This window comes from Oncorhynchus gorbuscha, linkage group LG19 (genome assembly GCF_021184085.1).
Source record: "Oncorhynchus gorbuscha isolate QuinsamMale2020 ecotype Even-year linkage group LG19, OgorEven_v1.0, whole genome shotgun sequence".
In the NCBI taxonomy this organism is placed as follows: Eukaryota; Metazoa; Chordata; class Actinopteri; order Salmoniformes; family Salmonidae; genus Oncorhynchus; species Oncorhynchus gorbuscha.
Genome location: NC_060191.1, coordinates 15,480,720 through 15,492,583, shown reverse-complemented (window position 1 = coordinate 15,492,583; position 11,864 = coordinate 15,480,720). Strand labels below are relative to the sequence as shown.

The 11,864-nt window shown below is 45.3% G+C and overlaps 1 protein-coding gene across 1 annotated transcript in view; it reads left to right on the top strand.

Moving 5' to 3' along the window:
- LOC124006088 (regulating synaptic membrane exocytosis protein 2-like) overlaps positions 1-11,864 on the top strand; it is a 324,465-nt gene that overhangs the window by 177,015 nt on the left and 135,586 nt on the right. Inside the window, 1 exon segment of the mRNA XM_046315851.1 lies at positions 1-677. This exon segment is cut by the window's left edge and continues 270 nt beyond it. Coding sequence (XP_046171807.1) covers positions 1-677 — 677 coding nt within the window.

The following is an 11,864-nucleotide window of genomic DNA, read 5'->3' as shown; positions in this document are numbered from 1 at the left end:
CGGGCAGCCCAATGAGTACGAGCTGCAGCGCCAGCGCCAGGAGGAGTACCAGACACGCTACCGCTCCGACCCCAACCTGGCCCGTTACCCCGTCAAGCCCCAGCCCTACGAGGAGCAGATGAGGATGCATGCTGAGGTAGGCCGGGCCAGGCACGAGAGGCGCCACAGTGATGTGTCTCTGGCCTACACGGAGCAGGATGAGCCCCAGGGACCAATCCGCCTGTCCAGACAGCACCTGACCGAGCGCCGGCCGCCCATGGTGGGCCAACGCTCCTACTCCATGGACAGAAACTCCCCCACTCCTGGTGGCCACCCCCGGACCTCCAACCACAGCCCCCCCACCCCACACCGCAGCCCCGTGCTGGGGGACAGGTCAGGGGACATGAGGCGGGGGCCAGGGGAGCCAATAGGGTTCAGGGGTCATGATTATCTGGACCCCAGCTCTGCAGTCAGGAAGACCAAGAGGGAGAAGATGGACACCATGTTGAGGAACGACTCTCTGAGCTCTGACCAGTCCGAGTCCATCAGGCCGCCGCCACCAAAGCCCCACAAAACTAAAAAGGGGGGTAAGATGCGGCAAGTGTCCCTGAGCAGCTCGGAGGAGGAACTGGCCACCACGCCGGAGTACACCAGCTGTGAGGACGTGGAGATAGAGAGTGAGTCTGTCAGTGAGAAAGGTAGGAACACACTTCCTCCTGCTCTCTCTCGTTCTACTCTCATACTGTACACTAGGGGGGGCAATCTGAATAGGCAACCTATTCCCTATAGTGCACTACTTTATAGGGCACTCTCTTTTACTAGGGGAAATCTGAAAAGGCAACCTATTCCCTATATAGTATTGCTCTATATAGGGAATATATTTTTGGGTCTGGCCTAAAGGCGTGCACCATATAGGGAATAGACTGCCATTTGGGAAGCACGGTGTTATGTCAGGGATAGTCAAATCTCCTTTGCATTATTCATTGGGAAGTGTATTCAGTGTCACTGTCAGCTCATGTTGAACATGTTTATTGACTAATTACCACTTATTCCATATTCAGTGAGTTAGTGGTACGACAGTAGTCTGCTAGCTCCATATGTTCAGTACAGAGTACGACAGTAGTCTGCTAGCTCCATATGTTCAGTACAGAGTACGACAGTAGTCTGCTAGCTCCATATGTTCAGTACAGAGTACGACAGTAGTCTGCTAGCTCCATATGTTCAGTACAGAGTACGACAGTAGTCTGCTAGCTCCATATGTTCAGTACAGAGTACGACAGTAGTCTGCTAGCTCCATATGTTCAGTACAGAGTACGACAGTAGTCTGCTAGCTCCATATGTTCAGTACAGAGGACTGAGTGCCATTTATGACTAATGAGCACCAGACCATCACAACTCTCTTCTCAGTCGCCCTTAATTATATGAAGGAAACTACAACGTTTATCCATGAAAACAATACCAGATGTTCTGTATATGTTCTGTATGGTCAGGCTTGCATAACTAATGTGTTTTAATCTTGGCGTCGTGGTCTCATTCATAATAATATGATATGTAGATTATATGATAGGAATTTGATCTTATTAATGAGCCGTCGCTTAAAAACTAACCTTTTATTCCCTCACAGTCTATGGTCTGTTTGTGTCTTTGTTACGTGATCTTTTCTGTTTTGTGTGTGTGTGTGTGTGTGTGTGTGTGTGTGTGTGTGTCAAGTCTATTCTACACTGTACAGCAACTGTGTGATGGGAGCTTATTATGTCGACAGGGCTTGGCCAGATGTGTGTAAATGTCTATGCAAGAGTGTGTGTGTGTGTGTGTTGGGCTGCTGCTCTAGATACCTTATCCTGTCTCTGTCCTCCTGTAGCACACATTGCAGGGCCTGGCTACCACTTCTGTTTCACACATTCAATCTGATGTAATGGACTCTATATTATATAAACAGATAGAGGGAGAGATCGAGAGATAGCGAGAGGAGTGATGAGAGGGGGTGGGAGAGAGAAAAATAAAAATATGGAGAGAGGAGAGGAGGGGCCAGGGAGGAGGGAGAGAGAGAGCCAGGAGAGAGCGAGGGGAGGAGAGGAGAGAGGGGAGGGAGAGAGAAGGAAGGAAGGTAATGATATATGTAATTGTCTGATACTGTACTTTTACAGTGTCGCAGGTACGCACGCACACACACATACACACAAACACTTGTTTCACACACATACACACAAACACACACACACACAAACTGTCCCAAAGTGTGTGTGTTTGTGCATATTGGGCGGCTCACTCCAATAGGATTAGGGCCAGAGGTGATGTGCTGTTCCAGTCATTCAGCCTATAGGGAGTCAGTCGGTCTGTGTCTGTGGGTTAGTCTGTGATGCTGCTTTTCAACGGCCTCTGGCTGAACAATGTCATCAGTCGTGGATATTAATTAATGAAGGTACGGCAAATGCAATTAAGTGGTAGAATAATGAGGGTTTCTCCCTGTAGGATTCTAGCATTGCAAGCCGCGTGATCTTGCACGCTAACATGAATGGTTCCTCGCACTGATAAATCCGCGAGATCAGGCTACTTGTGAAGCCAGTAGGATTCCCCCTGCACGACAACTCAACTCCGTTGGATCAGCCAGGGAGGATGGGATAGGATTGGAGTAGACAGTGGAGTCGTGAGCTGGGCAGAGTGGAAGTTTTAAGATCAAATGGTTTTTGAATGGCTTACTTCTAGATTCTAACCTCTAGTCCCTAACTCCTAGTCCTTATTGTTGTGTATCTACTATGGATTAAGTTATATATGACATGCTATTTTATCAAATCAATTCTCTGTAATTAATATTACCTGATTAAACTAATCATGTAAATAGTTTCATATTTAAACTTTTAAATTGCACAACAATTACATGTGAATGTGACTTCCCAAGATAGACTTTATGTCGTCCTATCATCAGTAATAACGTCTCAGATGACAACTGATCTGATATCATAATCTTTAAGTACCAACGGATATTTTCAACTGGTTGGATTACTGAAATATGGCTCCGTTCCCAACCTCTTGATGTCACCAGACTCTCTATGTTAACAAAGGGCTTTCCAAGAGTCCAATCTGTAGAGTAGAGAGAGAAAAGGGGGGAAAGTATTTATGCGGGTCATAAACCTCACCAACAGGGCAACATCATGGCACTAACTACTACCTTTCTCTCCTCTAGATGCAGGCAGTAGATAGTTATGTATTATAAGGTTATAAACATTCATCTCATACGACTGTACCACAACGATCTAACCACTCTCGCCCTCTGGTGATGTCATAATGTTAAGGACACTAACAACGTCCCAGATAGAGGGAAAGAGAGAGAGATTAGGCCTGGGCCGGCAGAGGAGCGGTCACCGTGCTGAAAGCATTGCTATACAGGCAGGCTGGCTTTGTGGTTTCCATATTAGTCCTTTAAAAAGGCAGACCGCTTCCAAAGGCGTTTTTAAGTGTTTGTAGAGCTGTTTCTGAGGAGTGACCTATATAGATTCCCCTCTAAAGCAGACTGTATGGCACATCTACACTCAAGGGTTACTTCCCTGTGTGCTGTCTCTGTCTCCTTTGGATGACTGTGAAGGACTGACTGATGTGAGTTCGTCCCTCTACACGGCCCCTTTCACATAGCCTGAGAGTGAAACAGGCATAGTTATTATTTGTATGTGTTTTTCTTATGGATCCCCATTAGCTGCTATCAGATATAAAGCTGCACAAATCGAATAATGCAGTGCATTCGGAAAGTATTCAGACCCCTTCCCTTTTCCACATTTTGTTACGTTACAGCCTTATTCTAAAATGGTCTATATACAGTACATGTTTTCCCTCATCAATCTACACACAATACCCCATAATAACAATGTGAAAACAGGTTTTTATTTATTTTGGCAAGTGTATTAAAAATAAAAAACGGATATGGTTGAAGTCGGAAGTTTACATACACCTTAGCCAAATACATTTAAGTCAGTTCTTCACAATTCCTGACATATAATCAGAGTAAAATGTCCCTGTTTTAGGTCAGTTAGGATCACCACTTTATTTTAAGAATGTGAAATGTCAGGATAATAGTAGAGAGAATGATTTATTTCAGCTTTATATTTCTTTCATCACATTCCCAGTGGGTCAGAAGTCAACATACACTCAATGAGTATTTGGTAGCGTTGCCTTTAAATTGCTTAACTTGGGTCAAACGTTTCAGGTAGCCTTCCACAAGCTTCCCACAATAAGTTGGGTGAATTTTGGCCCATTCCTCCTGACAGAGCTGGTGTAACTGAGTCAGGTTTGTAGGCCTCCTCGCTCGCACACACTTTTTCAGTTCTGCCAACAAATTTCGTATAGGATTGAGGTCAGGGCTTTGTGATGGCCAATCCAATACCTTGACTTTGTTGTCCTTAAGCCATTTTGCCACAACTCTGGAAGTATGCTTGGGGTCATTGTCCATTTGCGACCAAGCTTTAACTTCCTGACTGATGTCTTGAGATGTTGCTTCAATATATCCACATAATTTTCCTCTTCATGATGCCATCTATTTTGTGAAGTGCACCAGTCCCTCCTGCAGCAAAGTACCCCCACAACATGATGCTGCCACCCCCGGTTGGGATGGTGTTCTTCGGCTTGCAAGCCTCACCCTTTTTCCTCCAAACATAACGATGGTCATTATGGACAAACAGTTCTATTTTTGTTTCATCAGACCAAAGGGCATTTCTCTAAAAAGTACAATCTTTGTCCCCACGTGCAGTTGCAAACCGTAGTCTAGCTTTTCATGGTGGTTTTGGAGCAGTGGCTTCTTCCTTGCTGACCTACCTTTCATGTTATGTCGATATAGGACTCATTTTTACTGTGGATCTAGTTACTTTTGTACCTGTTTCTACCAGCATCTTCAGAAGGTCCTTTGCTGTTGTTCTGCGATTGATTTGCACTTTTTGCACCAAAGTACATTCATCTCTAGGAGATATAATGCGTCTCCTTCCTGAGCGGTATGATAGCCGGAGTTCTTCGGTGGAGATGGGAGAACCTTCCAGAAACCTTCTCTGCAGCACTCCACCAATCAGGCCTTTATGGTAGAGTGGCGAGATGGAAGCCACTCCTCAGTAAATGGCACATGACAGCTTGCTTGGAGTTTGCCAAAAGGCACCTAAAGGACTCTCAGACCATGAGAAACAATATTCCCTGGTCTGATGAAACCAATATTGAACTCTTTGGCCTGAAAGCCAAGTGTAAGGTCTGGGGAAAACCTGGCACCATCCCTACCGTGAAGCATGGTGGTGGCAGCATCATGCTGTGGGATGTTTTTCATCGGCAGAGACTGGGAGACTAGTCGGGATCGAGGGAAAGATGGTCGGAGCGAAGTACAGAGAGGTCCTTGATGAAAACCTGCTCCAGAGTGCTCAGGACCTCAGACTGGGGTGAAGGTTCACCTTCCAACACGACAACGACCCCAAGCACACAACCAAGCCAAAGCAGGTGTCATGTCTTTACTATCATTAAATTAAGACATTTCGTTTTTATCAAAGATTCTCTGTAATTAGTATTACGCGATTAAACTGATTTATCATGTAACTGTAATTAACTAGGAAGTCGGGGCACCAAGGAAAATATTCAGATTACAAAGTTATAATTTCCTAATTTAACTTTTCAGATATTTTATCTGATCAATTAGTCTTCAAATTAATGTATTATTTACTTTACCTCACGCTAGTCTCATTCCAGACTTCGTAAATGGTTGGCTATCTGGACGAACCCAGTCTTCACGATGAGTCATCCATACATCAATTGTCTGAAATCATTGATTTACTAACTAAGTAATTCACAGAAATGCATAAACAAACAAACAAGGTACAAATGGTTACAAGAAGTGATCGGGGAATGTGCCCTAGTGGGCTAAACCGGCATGGCGGCTTGTTGTACAACAGGGACGTGGGGGTCGACTGAGAAGACAACACACAGTTGATAATTATAACAATTGAAATACTAATCCTTTGCACATGAACGCTCACTCATTCGGGAACAATTGCAATCAATATATATATTTACGCTCAGTGTGTCGTCGGGATCTCTGCTGAAAAGTTAGTTTCTGTTTTAGAGTTTCCGTCCTCTCTCTCTCTCTCTCTCTCTCTCTCTCTCTCTCTCTCTCTCTCAGACTAGTAATTAATATCAAAGACTTGTTCTTGTTCTGTCGGTATCGATAGTCTAAGAGTTTAACCACGTGGTATGGTTAAAAGATTCAGCAATCGTCTCAACCTTTGTCCTCTCGTGATTGAGAGAAAACATGGTCTAGTTGAGAACTTCTCAAAGTTGAGGTTTTATTCAGGAGTTGCAGAAAAGGGCATGTCCCAGGATGCCTGACCCTAACTGGGCTCATGGGCGGTCCTCTGATTTTGTTAAACTCAAAAGGAAATTGGAGTTTCCTTCATTAAACAGTCCAAAATCACATTACACAATTTTACAAACAGTATCATCCTCACTCATTCATCTTATACAACAATTAGATTTAAACCTCATATCTGAGGCTATTATATAAACAGTGTTATGCTAATGTGGCCGCACTGTCTCTCATGAGTTTTACAAACTTGTACCAAATGGACCAGTTCGTAGCTGGATTCTTCACCGATCTTTTATACCTTCTCCGGAACATAAATGTTGGTCGGACCTCAAGTTGTGTGAGGTGGAAGAAATTCCTTTGTTCTCTATGAAACTTCACTCTGTCTCTATACTGTGCGGCCATGAGGCAGGATCCTCCTGGAATTTACGACCTCTCTGACCACAACAGCCTAGTTGTAGGAGGCAGGGAGAGGCGGATGGGGCTTGCTGTACCCAAAGAGGGCAACGTCATGACACAGGAGTGGCTTCGAGACAAGTCTCTGAATGCCCTTGAGTGGCTCAGCCAGAGCCCAGACTTGAACCTGATCGAACATCTCTGGAGAGACATCGCCATCCAACCCGACCAACCTTGCGAGGATTTGCAGAGAAGAATGGGGGAAACTCCCCAAATACAGGTCTGCCAAGTTTTTAGAATCATACCCAAGAAGACTCGAGACTGCCAAAAGTGCTTCAACAAAGTACTGAGTAAATGGTCTGAATACTTATGTAAATTTGATATATCAACATGAATCAACCTCATCATGTCAGTTTCCCCTCAACACCATAGGATATGATTTTGGACAGGATAGGTATTATACTGTATGGCATCTGTAAGGGTTTAAGGCCTGTATTTCAGATCTCCACTACTTCTACAGACAACTACATGCTACATAGCAACACACAGACTCTCCCCTATCCCCTGTTCCCCGTCCTGTAACCTTCCCACTTGTTTGTTACAACAGGACAATGGTTATAGACAAAGGGTCGTTTTTCATTCCCCTGCTTCTGAACGAAACACTCCCATTGACACATATATATACACACACACGTACACACATTGATTTTGTTGTCAAATCTGTAATTATGGGGGCTTTTACCTTGGCAACGTCAAAAGCAGGAAAAAACGGATGAGGAGGAGAGGAGAGGGAGGAAAAAAACAAGAGAAGAGGAGAGGAGAAAAGAGGACAGGGGATGAGGGGAGGAACGCAGAGCTGCTTCACAGGTGAAGAGGAGAGGAGGACGAGGATGAGGAGAATACAGGGAGTCAACATTCCCCAGTCCCTGTGTTATGTAACTTTCTCTCCTCACACAGGGAGGGAAGTAGCACATGGCTAGGTTAGCTCAGACTGGCTCCATTATTGATGCATTGTATTGTGAAGGTTATGTGAAGGATCACAGTAGTGGTGGGGTCACAGAGTAGTTTGAATGTGGACTGCTGAGGCGAGGGAGGTGAGCTTCTGAGGTATAGGATGTAAGGGTTTGTATTTTGGAGGTATGGGGGGAGGGGGCTTACAGTATATACTGTCTGTCATTAAAACCCCTGTCCCCAGTCTGTCACACTTGTATGTAACATGCATAGTAAGCAAGCGCTCAATGATTAGCAATAGGAATGGTGTTTGGCCTGCAGAATTTTCCCATCACCCAGTCAGTCCAGTGTGACGTTGAAGGACGAGCCATAACCAGATAAGCAGAACATACATTCAATAGCTTGGGCCCAAGTGGGAGAAAGCTGAGGGAAAGAGTAAAGAGGGCAGAAAGCACCTTCTGTCCATCTGTGGCCAGTCAGCAGCACTATGGTCTGCTCTGCTATGTTATACACTCAGTGAGCTGCTTGACTGGCCAGGAAGGGAGGGAGGGAGGGAGTTTGAGGTGGGTGAGGTGAATACATGGGTGTGTTATGGCAGGCTAAGCTCACCTCGTGCCATGCTCTCTGACCCTGGGCACTCTGGAGGTCTGGGGGGGGGAGGTGAGGGAGGGAGTGAGTGAGGGAGAGAGAGGGAGGAGGTGCTATCAGTAATGGCCTGAGCTCCTGGCTGCTCCTGGCTGCTCCTGGCTGGCTCATTGGTAGTGAGGCTGGGAGACTGATTTAGTGTGACGTCCCTCTCACTCTGTTTTCCTCCGTATTGATCTCATGACATGCCACCTCATGAGAGCGCAAGCAGGACAGAAACTAGAAAAGACGAGAGACACCGAGAGAGAGAGAGGCAGGGAGGGATAGGGGGAGAGAGAAAGAAGGAGAGTCATGAGAGAGAGGGGGCGAGAGAGAGAGGGGGGGCAGAAGAGAGAGAGAGTGAGGGGGGTGGGTGGGGTGGATGCTGTTTAGTGATAAAACCAGACTAGATTCTCATTACATCTCTATCTCTGGTCTGGTTCTGTAAGTTTTTAGGACGAGGACTAGTCCAACATCCCCCTGCTGAGTAAAGGACATTCTTATGTTCAATGCCAGACATAAAAATGAATAATGTTATAGTGTGCGTTTCTACATTGTAATAACTGTACATTGACTATTCTTTTTTATATTTTTAAGTATTGAAACAAATCACAAATGTCCTAAATAATAATTGATTCTGTAGCTCTTTAACCTGCTCCACCTTGGATGTTTTTGGAAAGTCTGGTTCCACAAACACAAATCACACATCTAATCTGCTCTCTTTACCTCACAGCATGGATACTGTTTAAACATACACAATGTTTCACCTCTCTCTCTCTCTCTCTCTCTCTCTCTCTCTCTCTCTCTCTCTCTCTCTTTCTGCTCTCGCCCCCCCGAATTGTAGTAAAAACACCATCAATAATTAATGATCCAATTAATAGTGTACACTGGTTTCTATTGAGTTGTCAAAGTGATGGAGAGCCTGCTGGCAATGAACTCTTTCTCCGCTGTCTCCTCCCCATGTTGTGCTGCTGCCGGAACCCTGAATCAGCACTTTGGTGGTGGGTCCCCGCGCCTGCTGCGCCGGGCCCGAGTGAAACCAACTGGGGGGGGGGGGGGAGACTGCTGATGCTCACAATTTATGGCTGTGATGAGTTTCCTGTTGGCTGAATCACCCTCAGCTGAGGTTTTACCGGTCCTCACCAGGGATCAGGGCTTAATTGTGATTGGCACTGTTAATAAAACAGGAGGAAGAGGGAGGCAACAGAGGGAGGCCACATTCTCTAGACTGGGACAACAGTAGCTTTGCTCAGCCCCCATCTGAGGGGCGTGGCGGTGGATTGTGTGTGTGTGTGTGTGTGTGTGTGTGTGTGTGTGTGTGTGTGTGTGTGTGTGTGTGTGTGTGTGTGTGTGTGTGTGTGTGTGTGTGTGTGTGTGTGTGTGTGTGTGTGTGTGTGTGTGTGTGTGTGTGTGGTTGGCTTCAGATGAGCTGGAGAGATGTGTGATTTCAACACGTTTATGGTATTTCAACATGTTAATATGATTTCATCATGTCTATGGGATTTCAACATGTTAATATGATTTCATCATGTCTATGGGATTTCAACATGTTCATATGATTTCATCATGTCTATGGGATTTCAACATGTTCATATGATTTCATCATGTCTATGGGATTTCAACATGTTAATATGATTTCATCATGTCTATGGGATTTCAACATGTTCATATGATTTCATCATGTCTATGGGATTTCAACATGTTAATATGATTTCATCATGTCTATGGGATTTCAACATGTTCATATGATTTCATCATGTCTATGGGATTTCAACATGTTCATATGATTTCATCATGTCTATGGGATTTCAACATGTTCATATGATTTCATCATGTCTATGGGATTTCAACATGTTCATATGATTTCATCATGTCTATGGGATTTCAACATGTTAATATGATTTCATCATGTCTATGGGATGTTTATGATTTCATCATCTATGGGATTTCAACATGTTCATATGATTTCATCATGTCTATGGGATTTCAACATGTCATAGATTTCATCATGTTTGGGGTTATCATGGATTTCATCATGTCTATGGGAGCAAATGTTCATATGATTTCATCAGCTGAGACAAATGAGAGGCATGGGAAAGGATTTCATCATGATGGGATTTAAACAGACTGTTAGATGCTAAAGTGTTTGTTTATGGACACAATAGCAAAGTCATTTGGTTGCAGCTGAGACAACAACAGCTCAGTGTGTGTGGCAGCAACAACAGCTCAGTGTGTGTGTATGTGTGTGTGTGTGTGTGTGTGTGTGTGTGTGTGTGTGTGTGTGTGTGTGTGTGTGTGTGTGTGTGTGTGTGTGTGTGTGTGTGTGTGTGTGTGTGTGTGTGTGTGTGTGTGTGTGTGTGTGTGTGTGGCAGGGAGGGTAATCAGTGTTGAGTGTTGTCAGCTGTTGGTTCCAGCGGGTCACAGAGGGCACAGCCCATCTGGGGACTTCCATAATGTTTTATCACTGGGCATAACTGTATACAGTAAGTGGTTTTAGCACCAACAGGGACGGGTGAAGGGATGGAGGGCTTGTGATAGGACTAGTGGAGGGGTGAAGGGATGGAGGGCTTGTGATAGGACTAGTGGAGGGGTGAAGGGATGGAGGGCTTGTGATAGGACTAGTGGAGGGGTGAAGGGATGGAGGGCTTGTGATAGGACTAGTGGAGGGGTGAAGGGATGGAGGGCTTGTGATAGGACTAGTGGAGGGGTGAAGGGATGGAGGGCTTGTGATAGGACTAGTGGAGGGGTGAAGGGATGGAGGGCTTGTTATAGGACTAGTGGAGGGGTGAAGGGATGGAGGGCTTGTGATAGGACTAGTGGAGGGGTGAAGGGATGGAGGGCTTGTGATAGGACTAGTGGAGGGGTATAGGGATGGAGGGCTTGTGATAGGACCAGAGGAGGGGTGGAGGGATGGAGGGCTTGTGATAGGACCAGAGGAGGGGTGGAGGGATGGTGGTGATAAGGGAGGATGGTGATAAGGGAGGATGGTGATAAGGGAGGATAGTGATCAGGGAGGATGGTGATAAGGGAGGATGGTGATAAGGGAGGATGGTGATAAGGGAGGATGGTGATAAGGGAGGATGGTGATAAGGGATGATGGTGATAAGGGAGGATAGTGATAAGGGAGGATGGTGATAAGGGAGGATGGTGATAAGGGAGGATGGTGATAAGGGAGGATAGTGATAAGGGAGGATAGTGATAAGGGAGGATGGTGATAAGGGAGGATGGTGATAAGGGAGGATAGTGATAAGGGAGGATAGTGATAAGGGAGGATGGTGATAAGGGAGGATGGTGATAAGGGAGGATGGTGATAAGGGAGGATAGTGATCAGGGAGGATGGTGATAAGGGAGGATGGTGATAAGGGAATGTGGCTGGTTGTTTTGGAGAGGACTTGGCCTTACTCTGACATTCAGTGTCTCTGCCAGCCTTGAAAAATATTCATTAATATTAATGTAGAAATTATTTACTGTTTTCTCAGCTTCCAACGACGTGATCCTCAACACTCTTGATAGCAACCCTAGAGTAAAGCTACAGACCAGGCTCTACATTTAGAGAGATATTGAGAGAACATCTGATCTCCCCCTTCCCTTCCCA